This window comes from Humulus lupulus, chromosome 4, assembly GCF_963169125.1.
Source record: "Humulus lupulus chromosome 4, drHumLupu1.1, whole genome shotgun sequence".
NCBI classification, from domain to species: domain Eukaryota; kingdom Viridiplantae; phylum Streptophyta; class Magnoliopsida; order Rosales; family Cannabaceae; genus Humulus; species Humulus lupulus.
Genome location: NC_084796.1, coordinates 33062578 through 33083058, shown reverse-complemented (window position 1 = coordinate 33083058; position 20481 = coordinate 33062578). Strand labels below are relative to the sequence as shown.

General features: G+C 32.7%; 2 protein-coding genes across 3 annotated transcripts; both read right to left on the bottom strand.

Moving 5' to 3' along the window:
* Positions 1–3634: 3634 nt before the first annotated feature.
* LOC133830309 (triose phosphate/phosphate translocator, non-green plastid, chloroplastic-like) lies at positions 3635–7159 on the bottom strand. The gene is made up of 9 exons (XM_062260266.1): positions 6560–7159; positions 5928–6050; positions 5684–5836; positions 5302–5387; positions 5093–5177; positions 4880–4999; positions 4715–4783; positions 4102–4231; positions 3635–3996 (listed from the first exon to the last, which is right to left on the bottom strand). The coding sequence occupies exons 1-9, from the start codon at positions 6965–6967 to the stop codon at positions 3920–3922; spliced, it is 1251 nt and encodes a 416-aa protein (XP_062116250.1). The 5' UTR covers positions 6968–7159; the 3' UTR covers positions 3635–3919.
* Positions 7160–12589: 5430 nt separating this feature from the next.
* On the bottom strand, positions 12590–15848 carry LOC133830310 (BOI-related E3 ubiquitin-protein ligase 1-like). Of its 2 annotated transcripts, none has more exons than XM_062260267.1 (4): positions 15238–15848; positions 14945–15063; positions 13737–14131; positions 12590–13358 (listed from the first exon to the last, which is right to left on the bottom strand). In XM_062260267.1, the coding sequence occupies exons 2-4, from the start codon at positions 15057–15059 to the stop codon at positions 12828–12830; spliced, it is 1041 nt and encodes a 346-aa protein (XP_062116251.1). In that variant the 5' UTR covers positions 15060–15063; positions 15238–15848; the 3' UTR covers positions 12590–12827. The 2 variants fall into 2 exon arrangements, with proteins under 2 accessions (XP_062116251.1, XP_062116252.1); XM_062260268.1 differs by having other exon boundaries at positions 13737–14098.
* Between the last annotated feature and the right edge of the window lie 4633 nt (positions 15849–20481).

The window sequence follows — 20481 nt, the reverse complement described above, 5'->3', positions numbered from 1 at the left end:
ACGGAGACCCATCACCCATCAGTCCCAGCCATTCCATCACCTGCCCTTCCCCTGCTTCCAGTCGTCGCCTCCCCATTTGAGCCGCGTGACAACCTTCCCATCCCAGTCGCAAGGAGAAGAAGAAGAAGTCGGTGAAGAAGAAGAAAAAAAATTATGTTTTTTTTTTTTTTTATCTATTTTAAATTTAATTTTTGTTTTTAGTAGTTATTTTAATGATTTGGTTATTGTAGTTTAATATATGTTTGGTTTTCAATATAATTAAAATTAGTATTTTTTGTTTTTTTTTAATTTTTAATTTATTTTAAATATTTGAATGGATTTCTTAATTAAAAATTAAATAATAAATAACGTGGACCAATGAGGAGCTACCACATAGGCGCTTACCTGGCACTTAACGGTTAGGTACCTACGGATGCCAAGAAAGTGTGACGGAAGGTATTTTAGCCGCAAAAAAAAGAGTTAGGTATTTAAGTGTCATAATTTGAAAAACTTAGGTATTTTCGCCGCAAATATCCCTATCTTAAATGGCCCAATATCCTGGATTTGCATAATATCGCAATTATGTGTGCCAACTCTATGTGAAATTGAGTCATAATTACTCCCAACTATACGTGATCTTGACTCAAAATTGCTCCCAACTCTGCATCCACTTTAATCTAAATTACTCTGCAACTGTTCAATTTATACTACCATTTCCATTAATTGTCACCAACAAAATCACATACCAAATGACTATATAAGAACACATGTACCTTCCCTCTAACTCCACCACAACCACCACCACTAACACCACTTAAGGTGCATGTCCGACTCTTGCTTGCAGCATTAGCATCTGAAAAGCTTATCCCAGGTTTTATCAAACACTCCCTCGACTTCTAAAAATTCAACAGACAAAGCCCATATAAGAAATATTAATAGTATTGCATAATTAACAACTTAATAACTAAAAAATAAAGAACAATTCATTACTATCTTACTTTCATAGACTGCTCATACTACAATAAAGTTTCCGCAAATTGCTTTGATGCCTTAAAAACTGAATTGTCAAACTTCAACTTTTTATTACTTCCACAACTATCATCCATACTACCTATGAATCTCTCTGTTTTACTGCCTAACTTAATAGAACTCTCCACACCACATTTAACACCTTTTACCAAAGAAGAAGAAGTGGGTCATTTACAATTGGTCATACTACCTTTTGACTTCTTCAACTCAACCTCTCCATCATCTGCCTTACTCTTCTCTGAACGACATTTCATCCTAACACCCTTATAGACATCACACGAGTTAAGGTTACAAATAGGTTTCGAATGCGATGGATCCACATCATCATATTTCAGTTCAAATCTATCCACCATCTTAAGTTGATAAAATTTTTGGTCTCCCTCTCTGCGTTTGCAATTATCTAGTAAAGAACGCAAGTCCTGATGTATGACACACAAGTCCTCCCTTACCTCCTTATAATCGGCCCGCAACCTTTCCACACAACTCCATATGTATTTCAGAATCGTATCTTCCATCCTAATACATATACAAAAAAATTAATTTTCGCCCAAAAACTGTAAAACCACACCCATCTCTGTTAATCCCAAACAAAAAAATGAAACATTACAAAACAAATCCCCACATCATTCAAAATCAATTTGAATTTTATTTAATGCTATACCACAGAACCATCCAACTACTGGGTTTAAGGCTTTAGTTAAGAGGAACAATGTTAGTGCAAGAAGTATTCGTAAGGAAAAATAATTATTGCAAAAAAAAAATAGGGGAAAAAAATCCATCCAAATAAATGGAAGAGAAAACCAAAGAATCAATCTCAAACGAAGCTACAACTTTGACAATGAATCTCACCTCCCTTTTTAAGACATTTAATCAAACACCTTAACTACATTATACAACAGCAACAATAACACTATAATATTTTGAGGAGAAGATAGTATACAACATAGACCATGGACTAGAGTGCAAATGTCGTTGCCATGAATGGGCAGGACGTCGGTGGTGGCTTTGTCGTTGCCGAGAAAGTAAAAGAGATGTGTGACTTGTATTACAGTATAAAAGTATATGCGTTTCTACAACAGTCGAAATTATATAATTTCAACCATTCATTTTTTAATCATTCGTATTTTTTAAAATAGTATTTCTACAATCGTCGAAATTAATTATATATACGTTTAACTCTTCTGTACCATTAATCTATATACACAAATATAATAAAATTATTGTGAAAAAATAGGGAAAAAAATCCATCCAAATAAATGAAAAAGAAAACCAAACAATCAATCTCAAATGAAGCTACAGATGTAGAAACAAATAATCTCACCTCCCTCTTCAAATGAACCCCACCCGTATATTGCCAAGCCTCATTCTTTCTTTTTTTGTTCTCCTTCTTTCTTTCTTTGTTCGAAACACCAAACCCTAAAATCAGGGTTCATATGTACACTACATGAACAGACTTACGAAAAAAAACAAACAAAATTTAAGAAAATACTATTATTTGCTCAAGTACACAATAACTTAAGTGTAATCAAGAATTAACATCAATCTTAACCATCCAATACAAATAGATTGTATGATATAAAGGTCCGCACGGGGCTATTTTAAAGTATCCACAAGAGAATTGTCCAATAATGATAATGGTAGAATTTATCAAATTAATAATTTTACTTTTTTAACTTATAACACTATTAAATTATAATTTAGCGAATGTTTCAACAAACTTTTTTTTCTTACATCACAATTCTACTAGGTTTTCAAGCTAATACAATTTGGAAAAAGAAAAAGAAAAATTTATCTTGATGTACCCTGCATAATACTAAGGCAGCCTAACTATCCGATGGGAAATTTGTCACACCACTCAATATATTTCCAAGTGTTTTTTTTTTTTGTCCTTGAGTGGCATTTGTTTTAGCGTTAAATTCTCTCTCTATATGTGTTATATTATTTATAATAATATAATATTAGATTAAATAAATGTAACAAAATCATTTTGTCATATTTTGTAATATAATTTGAGAGTTACAAATAAGTGGAACAAATGTGTGTCTAAATTTGTAACATATTTTTGGGAGTTACATCTTACAAAATTAGTAATCATTTATAACTTCCAAAATATCACTTATTAATGTATAAAATAAGAGTTACATGTTTCCAAATTGAATTTCATAAGTTATTATGTTAGAGATATGATTTTCACTTGCGTTAGATATATGGAAGTTACAAAATTAGTAGGAAAAAAGTAGACATTTTTGTGGCAAAGTGCAAAAATTAAAAAGTTACAAGGGCTATAGGCCGCGACCTAGAGTTGCCTCATGGTCACAGCCTAAGACACTCGGCCAAATATCAATTTTGCATTTTCAACGATTTGAAAGTATAGAATATTTCAAGTAAGTCTCAAACCTTCCATTTAATTCTATAAACACCCGATTAACATTAAATACAGCCAAGGATTGGTAAAATTTGAAATTCAAAAAGTGTCCCCAAATCTCTATTAAATTTCATCTATTTTAAAACAGTGAAAACAATAATGTCTTTTGAAACAAAATTTCCTCCCCTGGAACTTTCTCGCCCGATCCATAATAAACAAAAAAAAAATCAATCGACGCCATTTGGGAATTGATTTAGAAGGTTGAAAAGAAAAACACTTGGAATTTAAACTACATTTGATACATTTCAATTTAACCCCAAAAACGACTTCAGAAATATTTTATTTTTCCCACCATTTACTCGCCTTCACGAAAAGAATGAAACTTTATCCTCATTGCAAAACAACAAAAGTAAAACCAAAAAAAAATAAAAACACTCACAGTTCCTGCCCGACCTACAAACAATTTGTTCAACGAGTCAATCTGGGATTTTTTTTTTCATCTAGCATCTCATTTCCGGTACCCAGCAAAATTTCTACAGAAGACTTTCAAGCAGTCTTGGCCTTTGGCTTAATGCGCTTCACCCTCGAGTAGAGGAAAACTCCAGAGAGCGCCACTCCAGTGCCTGCACCAGATCAATTTTTAGTAAACCTCCAGAACTGGACTTCAAACCATCTCCAAATGAGTTGCATTAAATATGTTTTCAGAAAATAAAAATTAATCAATTTACCAAGGGAGTTGATCAGCGAGACAGGTGATTGGAAGAAAATAACAGAGCTCACAATGACCACCACCCGCTTCACACAATTGCCCACTGAGTGAGTGACAGGGGATACCCTCTGCAATATCATGTAAGAGACCTGCATGGTTGAATCCATGAAGTGTCAGTGATGTTCATAGCATGGTACCCAACAAAGTATGCCATAAGGAGTATGTGCAATAAAATGCTTTCAAGAATTTCAAAGGATTACATACACCCCTGATTCTTTTGTTTTTGGGCTTTTGCACCCTCATTTTTTTTGACAAATTACGTTATTGAAGAGGGAGAAGAAGCATGAAAACACAAACTTGTTCTATTATCTAGTTACCCCACCAACGCACTGCAAACTTTTATATTTGTCAACATGCATATTAAGTCCTCCTAAGTCCTATGAGACAGGCACCACTGAATAACACCAGTGTTTACTAAACATTTAATTCACCACAGACTAAAAGGAAAGCCACAGGTCCAAGATTAAAGAAAGAAGTACATTTCCATGGAAGACCAGTGAAGTCTTCCAGTGTAATATAGGAAGAAAACCTCCATATAAATATATATATATATTTATATAAATAAAAGTCACCTGTTGATAAGCATGGAAGCAGAGAGCAGCAATAAGAGACCTTGTGCAAAGTAGTTTAATGTCTAATCCCTGTAATTGTATACAGTACAAGATAAAGCAAATTAGTTTGATATAACCAAAAGTTAATCACACCTCACCACCTTTAACCTACAGCAAAAAACTTACGGCAGCTTCTAGGTATGCTGGTGAAAATTTGACTCCCTCCAAGAAAATAGTCGCAGGGGCCAACAGGAAGAAGGACATCACAGTTATTATTGAGAAGAGGGTAATGTTGTCCATGGAATCCTGTTCAATAAAAAAAACTGTTTTGAGGCAAGTTCAAAAAAAATAAAAGCATTAAATTGTTGTTTAATATATGAATCTGAAGGTTTACATTACCTCTTTCTTAAGCATGACCTTCTTGCTAAGAACATTACGAGATTGATTAGTCAAATTGGAAGCCATGGCACTCCAAAATCCAGCCCTTTAAAAAAGTGAAGAAAAAAAAAAAGATGAGAACCTTCAACATTTTATACTGTAATTAAAAATGACCAAATTCTATACCAAAAAGTACATGTTATATTATATATGACAACTCAATTACTTACCAGTTAAAAGAGGCCTCAGTAACTGATGCCAATGCCACTCCACCAACAATAGGCAACAAAGAACCAACCACCCAAATAGTAGGCATCTGAAGCGGAAATGCACAAGTTCTGTTAAAACTATTTACTGGCGATAAATTGAATATAAAAAAACTAGATTTAAAATTTATACTCTAATATTGAAAATAAAATTAAACACTTGCACAAAACCATTGCAAATAATACTTTTTCATAGAACTTAAGAAATGTAATGCCAACATGGGAATGATTCCAATATATGCCCTGAATACTATTAGTAAAGAAGTAGTAGAATAGTACAATTATATCTCAGTCCCACATATTGAAGATGTAATAGCAATGATGAAATGAATATACCAAAACTCACCTCCCCTAGAAACATGGCAGAGAGGACAACTGAAAAGAAGGGCTCCATAGCTTTAATTGTGTGAGTGAATGAAACAGCCACTTTTCCAAGACTCATATTAGTAAAAAGGTTTCCCAAAGTATGAACCGCTGCCAGTGGTAATATTGCTAGAAGCTGTAATTGAGTTACTCATTATAAGCATCACTTCGAACATAACATGAAACCATGAAATCAGAAATTACATATTTAACAACATTATAAGAACCTGGGCACCAGTAATCCTAGGTCTTTTATAGAGATTGAGGCCCCACATGAGAATAACAAGTACAGTTCCAACAGCAAATTGAATTAATGTCACGGTTGCTGGAAAATGGAACACCTTTAAGACCTGCAAAACAAGAGCCATAACTAGTCATGCTTAATTCTCCTCTCATAAAGCTAGTTTTCACAAGTCTAACTCATCCATACAGACATATAAATCTCAGTTCCGTTTACTTGCTTGGTAATATTCCCATCCTTTTTATCCTTGTTTTTCAAAATTAATATTAAGGATTATTGGGCTTTGAGCAAAATTTTGAGAAGATCTTGAATGCTGATAATTTATTTCAATTATAAAAACAATATAATAAATTAAACGTTTAACAAAAGATTAATCAATATAGTCAACACCAACGACCTCGCCCTAATATCTATAATAATATATCGTATAACTAATTAATTAGAATCTTGGCAACCATTGTTTTGAGTTGCCAAAGCTCTTCATATAACAAGCATTTGATTCAAACCAATCTCACATTTCCACCAGCCAAACAAGTATATTATAAATAAATAAAAAAAGCATTCAATAGAACATCAAATCCATCATAATTCACAAACATTTGGGGGGAAAATGTATACCTGCTTGTTGTAGATATTAAAATAGATATTGAAGAGGTACCACAGACCGAATAGTAAACCAAGCACCAGAGTCTTTTTCAAGCTACTCGATTCAGCGGTTTCTCCAGCGCTCTCCGGCACCGGACTGGCCCTAACCTCAAAACGATTCGTTTCACCATCGGAAGGAACAGAACTCCACGGCCTGAATTTAAACGCCGAAGGCGAAGACGAAGACGGTGAAAGGGACCAAGATCGGCGGGGAAAAGAGGAAGAGACCGAGACATTGTTGGAACTCGCGAGATCGTTATGATTCTTCAACGACAGGCGTATAGGATCGAACCTAGGCCGAAGAAGACTAGGGTTCGAAGTTAGTCGAGGCTTCCCAAGAGGAAGAGAAGAAGAGGATAGAGTAAATGCTGCGCTCTGCATCTTCTTCGGAGAGAGAGATCTGATGGTGAAGACGAAGATTACAGAGATTTGGCTTAGATGAAGAGAGAGAAAACTCAGAGCCTCGAAGTCTCCGTCGAGAAACGAAGAGAGGCAGGCGGTTGTTTGTTGGTTACACTAGCCAAGCAGCAGTAGTAGGTGAGCTGAGTCTGTGTAACGATGCTGCTATTGTGTTGTGTTTTGTGTCTAAAAGCAATTTTTTAAAATTATTTATTTTTTAATTTAAAAATTGTAAACAATGGAAAGAATCTGAAAACTTGGATATTCTCTAGGGTTTTTTTATTATTAGCCCCCCAAACTATTACTCAAATGTCATTTTGGCCATGTTAATTCAAAAACCATTTTATTTTGGCTTATATTTTTTTACCTATTTTGTCTAGTAACGAATTGAAAAGAAAATTATGCATTGCGCCTTAAATTATTATTATATTAAAAAAATCATTTTGCTACCATAGTTAATGTGTAATTGCAAAATATATTATAAAAGCATAAGTAAATACCATGGCACTTATGTTGTGCAAAATTATTGATCGAATCTTCTATTTTGTTAAATGATAATTTAAATCCTGAGTTTTACAAAATGGAACAAAATAAAACTTTAAACTTGATTTTGGTCAAAGTAATTTTAAATATAAAATTAATTGTAGGGTTTATAACGATACGATAAGTTCAGAGAAGCAAAAAAGTTGGTCGAGAAACAAAGAGAGAAAGATTAAATTTAAAATTATTTTGACTAATCTAAATTATTATTTAACAAAATAGAGAGTACGATTGATAATTTTTGCACAATACAATAATCAAAATGGTATTTATCTATTATTTATATTACAATTATTATTTTTAAAATAATCTAAATATTAGAAAAAATGTAAATGCATTTTAATTGGACCAAGTCACCAAGTGTGATAAGTTAAAAAAAATCCAACGCTCTTACAATGATAGTTTCGTAAAAAAATACTACAATGAATTCAATATTCTATTATTTAACTTTGTGTTTAAAAATATATAGAATATTATTGTCCACACATAAGAAGTGTCAATGTTTGAATCAACAAAGTTATAATATAAGTTAAAACGAAACATTTTAATATATCTAGTGTCACCATATAACGCTTTAAATTCTATAATTCTTTTCCAATTTATAACAATAAAAGATTGACTAGAGGACTAAATAAGAAAGATCGGAAAAATCGAGTGCCAAAATAGATATGATATGAAGCTTTGGGGCCAAAATAGAATTAAGATAATAATTATGGCAAACCTTGTTTTTATTATTTGTTTTTACGTTTTTTTTTTTTCTATTTACCGTTGTTGTTTGCTTAAATAGATATGTTCCATTTCTTTGTTTATAGTATTTTATAGGTAATGGGTTGGTAAAGTGAGTTTGCTTTTTCTTCACATTCTTTTTTCAATTTTTAGGTGAGTGTTAATAGATATTTAGGAAAGATACAATTTATTTTTAGCTTTTAATCAAAATTTAATTAAAGTTGAAATAAGTCCCAGCACCACCTCTTACAAATAAGGGAAGCACCAACTCTTAAAAATAAGGTAACTAATTGAATGGAGTAGTTTGTGCAATGTTTTATTTAACAAATTTTATAAAAAGTATGACTCCAACGTTGTTTTATAAAGTGTGTCATGTGAAATTTGATACAAAATATAGTATATGGGTCAAATTTGGCACATTAATAAATACTACTTTTTTATTTATCATATTATTATTAATTATTATAATTTAGTAGTTGACAATTAATAATCAATCATATATCATATTTTATTTATCTTTTTAATGGCATAATTTGGATAATAAAACATAATAAAAAAATTTATATTTGTATGTTTTCAATAAATATTAAAATGATTATTATTGATTTTTTTTGTGTTAATTTGCATTTTGTGCATTAAAGCACAATTATAAATATTGAGCTAAATATAGCATTAATTTATTTTTTGTACTAAATTTGACACAAAATTTAAATATTGCATTAGAGATAGTCTAAGGCCACTAAATATAAAAATAGTTCAACATTAAAAATTTATTTTTAAAAAAAATGAAATTTTAACAACAAAAAGAAAAGACTTATATAGGGGTGTTTGTAAAAATGTTGAAAAAATATTAAATAGTGTTAGAATGAATACTTATAGTCAAGTCTAGCCGTCAGGGTGTAATTTTCCTTGCTTGGATATTTGTTAAGAAGACATAATTAGATTTTGGGAGCATGTATGGAATTGACATGTTTGGTGAGTGTTTGGATGGAGGCTAGAGAAATTCAATTTGGACTTGGATCTTTATTATGTGGAAAGCCATCTACAAACAAGGTCCTACCAAGGATACCTAATTAGTGATCACGTCTCCTAATTATATTACAATTACTTAAAAAAATATATGTGCTTAATTTTTTAGGATTTGGTGGACCTAACACATTCTTTTGTAGAAAAAAGAAAATGATAAATCCACTATTAGTTTAAGATTATAATGAACATAATTAAGTTCAACTTTATGAGGAATAATACGTATGCAATGGAACTCTTGCTATGAGAACCGGTCCATGACCATGGAGTGGGTAAGTGACTTGAAAATTAAATTTTAAATATAATTTTGTTTAATAATTTTATATTTATGTGATTTTTTATTATTCTTATTTCCTCGTAAAAATTAAAAAATTATCTCAATTAAGTTGTATTATTTAATTGTAATGGTTGATGGTTATTAAGGGTTTTTTATATGAGCAAAACAACTCAATTATTGTTGAAGCCTTGGTGGTTTATTTTGTTGTGCTCAAGACTTGGGTATCATACGGTGGTCATTGAATCTAATTGTGCCAATGCGATCCGTGCTATTAATAGTCACAAGATCGAGCATTCTTATCTAGGATATATTATTAGGGATATTCTTGCTTTGTAATTCCTTTCATAGTATCTCCTTTATTTTTTGTCCTAGGATGGCCAATAGTGTTGCTCACTCTTTGGCTAAGTTTGTTTTATCTCTTTCTAATGACTTTGTTTAGTGGCATGGATACCCCGAATGTATCAATGTTGTAATTCAGGATGACATTACTTTATCAATATATTTTATAGGCACTCTTTTTCCTCTTGAGGTTTATCCCATTAGGTTTACTCTTGAGGTTTTAATGAGGCATTTTCTCAACAAAAAAAAAAACAACTCAATTATCCTCAATTATCCATTATTTCTATTTTTTTATATCAGGTATTTTGTCAATTTACTCACAAAAGTTATTGGGAGGAGCAAAAAATTATTCCCAATAAATGTGCAAACTATAGAAACTTCAAATGAGCATAATAATCTTATTCCCAATAAATGTGCGAACTATAGAAACTTCAAATGAGCATAATAATAAAATTGAAGTCGTATCATGACATATCTAAGAGTCAAAGAAATAAACAAGTGGCTGGCTAGTGGTGATTCGAATTTGGGTCGCTCCTTCAAGAATCTTAAATGTAAATGTATTATATGTCAACACAATGTCTCATATAATCTTAGGACGTTGTTCCTATAAGTTATTCTATTAAGTTTAAATGATGCACTCCGCTGTTGGCGGAGGCAACCTGCGGCTAGTGTCTTAGCCAACACTCTTAAGCAAAATTGGAGCTTCTTTATAGTTACACTTATGTCCAAAAAGGATAGCCGAGTTGGTAGATCACTCCTTTTTTCTAAAAAAGAAAAAAAGAAAAAAATGGCAAAATTAGTGTATTACATGCAAAGCATATGGAGGACAAATGTAACTCCTTAATGTTACCATTACGATGGGAAAATTTTGAAACTGCATAAATATTCTGCCTTTACTCTTTTTCTGTAAAAGAAAATTGGTGTATCATTTTTTTTTTTTTTGTAAAAAATGATCATGTGGTGCTGATCCCACCCCTACCCTTGGGCTTTCAGCAATCATGGGAACCACATGTTAGCTATAGACTTCATCCTCTCTTGATTTTTTCATTGGTATTGTACCGGAAGGGTTCTCATCCAATTAAGAACAAACGGTTATAGCGTAGCTTGAACTCAATGAGCTAGGCACATATCTCTCTCAAGAGGGACTCTACTGGAATTCAAAGTGTTGACCAAAACAAGGAAGGATTCTAGTAAAGGTGTCTCTACCACTACACCATACAACACAATATGTGGTAAAAATATACTCATATTAAGTTCGGTTCAAAATATATATAATATATCTTTGATAATATAGTGTTTGTTGTTCACCATAATTTATGCATGTGTAATGTGATATGGTGGTGTAATGCTAGATACGCACTCAAATTGCACATTTTTTACACACTATGATGTATATTTAATTTTAATTATTGATATTTTTAAGTGAGAACCACATCATTTTTAGTTGTATAGTTAAGTTTAATTACACATCATAGTGTAAAAAGTTTGTGCAATTTGAGTGGGTTAATCATTACTCATTAAATAAATATGTTATTGCACTTACCATTAACACAAAAGCCAATACCATCTCGTCGTTCCCATGTTTTTTAATCATAATTGGTCTAAAAGCTTGTTAAATACTGTTGACGCCGTTTTTCGTTAACTTAAACAGTAGAGCAATTAAGCAAATGGAAAATGGAGCGAATGAATTTAAAGAGGAAGATAAGAAGGTTTTTACATAGTTCAGCAGTTAATTCTGCCTAGTCCACGAGTCTATATTATTAAGACTTAGAGTTTTCTGGAAATTCTTCAAAGATGAATTCCCTAGAGCTTTTTCTCCAGATGTTAGAAATCAGAGAATCGGTCCCTTACAAGTGGTGATTCCTTCTCTATTTATAGGGAAGGTTACAGAGTTCATTCCCACATATTTCGGGAAGATATTATGTATATCAATTAAAATAATGATATTAAATGCAATATCTCCTAACATCCCATGAAAATCGGGAACGGATAACAGATTAAATGGTATCCCTTAAATATTGGGATTACACAACCATAAATATGTTCACACGTAATAGGCTATCTCAGGTGACTCATCAGGTCTCCGAGATCAACAATCGGCAATGTGACTGTCAAGACTTACAGAACTGTTACGAACTTGTCACCCAACTTCAGGCCATGCTCGAGATAGGTAGGTACTGTCGAAGCTGTCACACCCGAGCTTGCACTTCCCAAGCTCGGACTGTCTTATCTGAAGACAATCGGTAAAAGATATATCCCAGTGTGCCATTTCGAACTCAGAAAATATCCCGAGGTTACACATCTTCAAGGTCGTTGTTTTACTTCAGAGATTTTACGGCTGGACCATATGATATTTTCATACATTTCGAGCTCACACCTGACGAGCCTAATTTTCGGGGTCATAACCTCTTGTCTCGAAATCTGAGTGTAACCTATAATTACACATCATAGTGTAAAAAGTTTGTGTAAAAAGTTTGTGCAATTTGAGTGGGTTAATCATTACTCATTAAATAAATATCTTATTGCACTTACCATTAACACAAAAGCCAATACCATCTCGTGGTTCCCACCTTTTTTTTAATCATAATTGGTCTAAAAGCTTGTTAAATACAAAGCAAAGCAAGTCTTATTTTAGAATATACAGAGACAAAAGAAGACACAACAAGAAAGCTGGCTTAAGTTAAGATCCACCAAGATTGCAAGTACTTACTTTTCTTTGCCATTACCAAAGTGAATGGAGAATGATGCATTATGTGTTTATGACCGAGCTCCAATGGAACCCATAATCATATCTACTCATAATTGAACCATACATGTTGTAGTAAACATCATAAATTAAATAAATAAAGCCCTCCAATTAGGGAAAGACAATTACAAGTGTATTAATAAAAAAAAAATTAAAAATATACATTCCCTCATTTCCATATTACAACATTAAGACATGTATACTTGCACACTTGCAGTCTTCACTACGTTGCAGACAGGGCATACATCAATTAACGCTTCACAATCTTTGCACATACAAAGGTGTCTACAAGGTAACAACAAGATTGAGACTTCTCTAACCTTGCAAGCCCTGCAGTTTATTGGTTTATTGGGAACTCCGGATCCAGAGACATTCAAAGCGCCGAGATGATTCATGTTGGTGTAAGAAGCCGCATCATCTACCTCGCTGTCCCCACAACCTTCCTTTACATGCATAGCGCCTTGTGCTATCACCTGCTGTAGGTTGCTCTTCAAGAAATTGATTACAGACTCATTGTACTTCGCTTTGTAGTGCCAAGTCTGAACCTCCATAGTGATCTGCTTGATTCTGTCCATTAGTTCCTTGTTCTTGCGATTCATGTTTTCTATTTCAGTCTCCTTTTCGTGCAACTTCCTGGTAACTCCTTTCTCGACAGCGTTTAGAAAGGAAACTGTCTGCCTTTGCCTCATTTCCATAACACCCTTGAAGATCTTCTCTTCCTACAAAATGAAACAAACCAAGAAAGATAAATGATTGGTAAAAGTTCAATAGAGATTGTAGCAATTCGCACATTTCTGGACAAACAGTTAATACAAATCCAAAGCATGTAACAATACAAGACTCCTGGCCATTGTGATAAAACACCATAAATTGTTCTAGTGCCACATAACTGAAATAACTCAAATGTGGCTGCCCGGAAAAAACTCCAAAGAGACTTAACGAACTGATTAACCTAGATAGAAACAAAGATATTAAAACATCATAGATCATGTTATGTGTCTAAACACTTTCTCAATAATTTAAAAAGAAAAAAACATAAGTAGGATGTTCCACATTGAATGGCAACGTAAGTTGATTTGAAAAACAATGTGAATTACCTGAGCTTTTATGAACTGGTCGAATTCTTCTTTCTGCTGATCAATCTCGACCTTCAGATTGTCGCTGACTGAGGAAATAACAGGGAGAACAGCTTTAAAATTTTCACTAGCTGACGTAACAGAAGAGTTGTGTTCTTCCTCCTCATATGAAAGTTTAAGCCCAGTGGACACAGGGTTTGGGTTAAAAATGCTTCCTGATTGATTAGTTTTATCTTGACATAAGTAATTATTTATAGATATGAGATGTTTTTGTGGTACTAAAATGGAATCTGTCTCCCGTCTTCTATGGTTTGGTTGGTCTGTTGAAGGTATATGCTTGTTTGCTATATGGTTCATCTGACCAACAGTACAGCCAACTGTGTCTGTGAAAAATTGAGACATTGGTTCATGAGAGACTACAAAAAAAAATGAGATACTAATGATAATTTGGAAAGGTAGGTAATACAAAAACCAACAACTATAATCAAATGATAAAAATGTCAAGGAAGGAAAATGACAAAACGTATAATAGTAATGTCAAGTTGGCAGCCAAAACTATTTCAAAAGACATAAAAAGACAAGTAATAGAATAGGATAAAACTCAGAAGGTGGAGATGGAGTTGGAGAGATAACAAAGCTGGGATGAACCACAGATTCTTGTGGCTCTGTCCCGTAGAGGATAAAGTGGAGATGGAGTTGGAGTTGGGATTGGGGTTGAGGTTGGAAAGAAATAAAGGTTCTAAAAAAGTTGCAAACAACTCCAACGACAGCGCACTAGCAATGTCATGGTGCTAACTAAATAAAATTAACCCGAAAAGAATGTAGCTTGGTGGTCCATGAAACACGCTGGAAAAGAAAGCCAACACAACTTGTTGAGATATAATTTAAAGAATAAAAGGAAGCTTGTCAACCGAGTAGATATATCTCCAAGCTAAAAGCATTACTAGGCACCGAGCATCTGGACATATAGTTTGAATGTTATTTAAATCTCTTAATTCTGCTACAAAATTTAACTAGCAGGAATGTAATTTTTTTGTCTCTACCAAAATGGGTTATGCAGATAAAGATAATATACACTCAGAAAAGGAACATTATGAATTACATTCATTTACACCTCTAATCGTCTACACCAAAGATCTAAAACAAGCAATATACTTTCAAGGAAAATTTACATTCATCATCAACATCATCAAGAAATAAAAAAGCAAAACACAGAAAGAAACACTCACAATCACAGTCTCCAAATAATTGCAGCTGAGGGAACGCATTGGGAGCATACTGAAACTGGTTCTCCTCAACCAAAGCAGGGAACAAAGGACTGCTGCTATTATCACCTCCAAACATATCCCTACAAAACAAAAAACACAAAATTAAGTACAACCCACTTGAAGAGTCATCCTTCTTTCAATTACCCGCATCTTATTTTTCTTTCTTTTCCCCTTCCTAGAATTTTCTTTCTCACCAAACACACACACCCACAAACACAAACACCAAACAAACAAAAACCCAGAAGAGAACAGACCCGATTATGGTACGAGAGGCGAAGAGAGATGGAGGAAGATCGCAGCAAAGATGGATGGATGGGGAAGAGTGAGGAGGAGGGTGTAGTAATAGATATAGAGAGAGAGAAAGCGAGAACTAGAAAAGGAGAATGAAAATGGAGAAGGCAGAGGCAATAATTGGTTGGTGGAAAAAGGAGTAAAGAGTGGTTGCGATTAAGAAGAAAGACGATGATTCCATTTGTACGGGGACTTGGTGTTGGTGTTGGTGTTGGTGTTGGTGTTGTTGCTGCGCTTGTGGAATTCTTCATCGCCTTCATCACCTTTCCTTTACTAGTCTCTTTCTCTCTCTTTCTCTTTCTCTTTCTCTCTCACCAGAATCCTTTATTATTATTAAATTATTAAATTATTAAATATATTTCTGCCATTTTTATTTACTTTTTTTTGTCTTTGTGCGATGGTATTGGTGTGTCAGTGTGAAATGACTAATTTGACCTCGGATTTGATTTATGATGGTGGGACCTTTTAGGAAAATTATTGCATATTTGATATGATTCTAAGACACTTGTTCTTGAATTTGGGAATCCTTTGTATGAATGATAGTGTGTGTTTTCCGTGTGCAATAATTTCATTTTCTACTCTCCCAAAGAAAAAAAAATCATCTCCTATTATTAGATTCTATTATTGTTTTGATTCTGTTATTATTAGTGTAATGGAATTTATCTCTATTATTACATGAATTTTTTTTTTGTAAGGAATTTGTTTACATAGTTATTATGTTATGTTATGTGGAGAAAGACCTATACTCCAATGTGGTGATGAGATGACTTTTCAAGTTGGAATATTTGAGTTGTTGATATAATTATGAATGTTCTATTTTATGTTGCCTTTGATTTTTTTTTTCCTTCATTAATAATATACCACTTTTTATTACTATTTGTTGATTCTTTTGCCTATTTTTATAATTTGTTAATGTTGAATGACAATTATTTTTTTTAAATGTCCAAGTTAAAAAGAAACCTTAAATGCTTCATTGTTTTGTAATTATTATTATAACACTTGAGCCTCGGAAGTGGTTGAATGTTTATAAGTTGGAAGAGTTCTAGTCCTCATAAAAAAAAAACTCATTATTATAACTAGAAAGTAAGAGTTAAAAATCAAAATATTCAATGTAATTATCAAAATGAAATGTAATCTAATGCATTTAAGGAGTCATTTGGTATGTAGGAATCTGGATACAGGAATGAGAATCTGAACACTTTATTATGTTTGGTACGAATTTGTACTCTAGAGTTTTAATTTTTCCTGTTTCTAGGTTCAAGTAAAACTCATCTGACAAGTGGTTTTCAGATACCCAGAAATGTGAAACACTCCAAAATTATTATTATTTTAAAAAAAAAATCTTAAACCAATAATTTTGCAGTTAATAACTTATTTTATTTTTTAAGCTTATAATATAAAAAACAAATATACATATATCAAACTATAAAATGATAAATAATATTTGTTTATTTAAAGAAATTGATTTGTAAACATTTATATTATAACTTTAGTTTAAAATAACAAATGAAATATTATTAAAAATAAAATAAAGGTATTTTTGTAATTTTAAAAATTATACTTGATTCTAATATTCAATAGATGTATTTTTTTAATTTTGTTAAAAAATATTTCATGAGTAAAATTGTTTATAAATTATTTTGATGAAATATATTATTATATTAATTTTTTGAATATATGAAAACTTAACAGATTCATATGCACAACCAAACACAGAAAGTGATATTCTCATGAATCATAGATAAGATTACAGTGCACAACCAAACATAATGATGTAAGTTTCCAGACTATCAGATTACCCTCTTCAACTTTCTCAGTAATATAAAAACTGTAAACTCCTCATACCCAACGGTCGCTAATATATATTAAGTCTCTGTTTCCTATCAACAATATTTGAAATAAAAAGTAACTCAAAATTATGTTTAGCACAATAAATAATGAATACTAATGATGTGTCAATATTATTAAATATTCATATTAAGTTTCTTCTTTTAATAAAGTGTGTAGTAAAAAAAATATCACATCATTATATTTATATTTTGTAGGTAAAAAAAATATGTACGTCTACTAGTAAAATATCTAATCATGTGCAGTGCTAAATATAGAAGTTAAATTTAAAAATAAAAGTTATGAATATTATTTATATTTAATAAATACACATTAAGCTTTATTGGAGTTGAGTATCATTTGAGTCAATTTCAATGAACATTTATTAAAAATATATCATTTATTGTTGTACTAAATTTAATATAAATATATAATAATCGCAAATTTGAAATTAAAAAAATAGCATAATGCATAATGTGACACTTTTTAACATTGCAATAGATGTTTTTTTTTATTCTCTTTGTCATGCTAAAATATAAATATTAGAGACTCTTACAAAACCATATACTATGTTTAATTAGGAAAATAAGAAGGATAAATTAGTAATTAAGACATGAAATGAAAATTAATGTTAAAGTACAAATTAGAACGGGCAAGGGAGGTGGTGGAGGGAAGTTCGAGGTCAACTATGGAAATAAAATATAAAGAAAGAAAAGCAAGAAGAATCAAAATGAGTGACAAGCTCCCTCGTTTATTGCTTTTGCTTTCTTGGTCTAATAATACTACTACAAGTAGAGTACACCTCCTCCATGCCCATGGCCACCCCTTCTGTCATCATTTGTCCATTCAATTCAACCTGAATTATTGTATTTATTATGGTCCTCCTTTATCACTTAATTATGTTCACTCCCTTTTAAAAAACAACATACTAATTTTCAAGGTTATAAGCTTTTGGGGAGTGGATTTTGGCCCAAAAGAGAAGTTTCCCGTTCACTCCTAGATCGATAGATCAATAGCCGAACTCATCAGAATAAAAATATTTCTAATGGAATACAAAAAAGGTGATAATGCATCTTTAATAAGTCTAATATAGTTATAATTTATGAGCGTTTAAATTTGATATATCATAAATCATAGATAAGCATATTTGTTGAATATACCAATCCAGCTTATAATTTTGACAGCTGTGATTAAGTTGTTAAGGCAGTTAGTTTGTTAGATTAGTTAGAGTTTTGGTCTCTCGGGTTGATTAGTCTTTCCTTGTAACAACTTTAGCTTTTCTCTCTGTAATTGTACTATATAAATATGACTTGTAATGAGAAGCTTAATACAGAAATAAGACATACTTTCAGTTCTTCAAACACTTATGAATTTTTTTGTTTTCTCTGTTCTCTCTTTACTCTGTTTTCTCAAGTTGGTACCAGAGCCACTCAATCATGGAGTCCTCTTCGTCCTCTGCGCATAGCTCCACTGTCTCCACTTCATCCAGTGTTCCATCTACAATGCTTCTTCCTCCACTTCGCTTGAATCGCAGCAACTATTTCTTCTATCGTTCCCAAGTTCTTCCATCGATTCGGGCACACGATCTTGAAGGGATTCTTCTCGGCACTACACCTTGTCCTTCGGCCACAATTCCAAAAGCTCCTGGATCAACCACAAGGGTTAGTAATCCTGCTTTCACATCTTGGAATCGCCTTGATCAGTTCTTACTTTCTTGGTTGATTTCTTCTATCTCTAAGCCCATGATTGGCCATGTTGTTGACTGCAAAACATCGGCTAAGATATGGACTACACTTAACAATATGTTTAGCACTCGTTCTAAGGCTAGGATGATTCATCTTATGACTTTTCTCCAAAGCACCAAGAAAGGTTCCATGTCTGTTGATGAGTACATGCTCAAGATGAAAAGCTATGTTGATGGCTTACGTGTTGCTGGCAATCCCATTTCTGAAGATCAGTTGATCTTGTATGTTCTTACTGGTCTCGGTTCCGAATACGAATCGGTTGTTGTCAATCTTATATCCAAGAACACTGTCTCCATTCAAGAAGTTCAATATATGTTGCAGAATCATGAGATGCGCCTTGAGCTTACTCAGGCTACTGTTGCTCTTGATCTCAATGCTCCAACAACAAACTTTGTTCAAACCAAGAAGCCTCACAATGGTCCTCCTTACAGTCAAAATAGGAACTACTACAACAACAACTCCAACAGAGGCAGAGGACGAGGTTACTTAAATGGAAGAGGTAGAGGCTACTACAATGGCAACGTCAATCGTCTCATTTGTCAACTCTGCGGCAAACCCGGTCACTCCGTTCTGAAATGTGTTCGCCGTTTTGATGTTAGCTACCATGGTCCAGATGATGCCCACCAAATTTATGTTGAAACTGCTCCTCAAGCTCACATTGTTTCCACCTCCACTCACAGTGATGAATCTTGGTTTCTTGACAGTGGAGCCACCAATCACATCACCTCAGATAGTGCCAATCTGATGACAAAGAACAACTACAAAGGTAAAGAAAAGCTTGTTGTAGGTAATGGCTCACAACTCTCTATTGCTCACATTGGATCTAGTTATTTGGCTGCTAATAAATCTTTGCATCTTAAAAATATTCTCCATGTTCCATCTATCACCAAAACTCTCATCAGTATTTCTCAAATTACAAAAAATAATGATGTCACAGTAGAATTCACTTCTGGTTTTTGTCTTATTAAGGACAACATTTCGAAGACTCCACTTCTCAAGGGCACTCTTAAAGATGGCTTGTACCAGTTGGAGTCGTCTATTGTCAGTTCTTCCTCTAGTTGTTCGACTTCTCAGTCATCACATCCAATTGTTTTTCTTTCTCAATCCAATAATGTACCAAATCAACCCAGCTGTAATAAGCATACTGTTGTAATAAATCTGTGGCACAATAGACTTGACCACCCTTCTAAAATGATTTTGAATAAAGTTTTGAATTCATTGCAAATTCCCTCAACTCATGTTGATTTCTATCATGCTTATCAATATGGAAAATTACATCAATTTACATTTCCATCATTGTAATGCCCCGAATTTCCTAATAAGGGTTAGGATCTTGATTAGGAGGTCGGGAGGGCCATAATTGAATTATGATGCTATTTAATGATCATATGCATGCTTATGTGAATTATATTATTATATGGTGATAAATGCGTGCATATGGGAGTATTTATAATTATAATGGTATTTTGGTAATTTGACCGCTGTGGGCGTAATTGTGTATTTTGGGTGCATGGTTGTGATTAATTAATATAGCCACATTATAAGGTGGGTTGGTTCGAGCTATTCGACATGAGACGATCATGGAATGTAAGTATTCGGTTTAGTCATAACGGATTTAAGTTCGAGGCTCGGGGT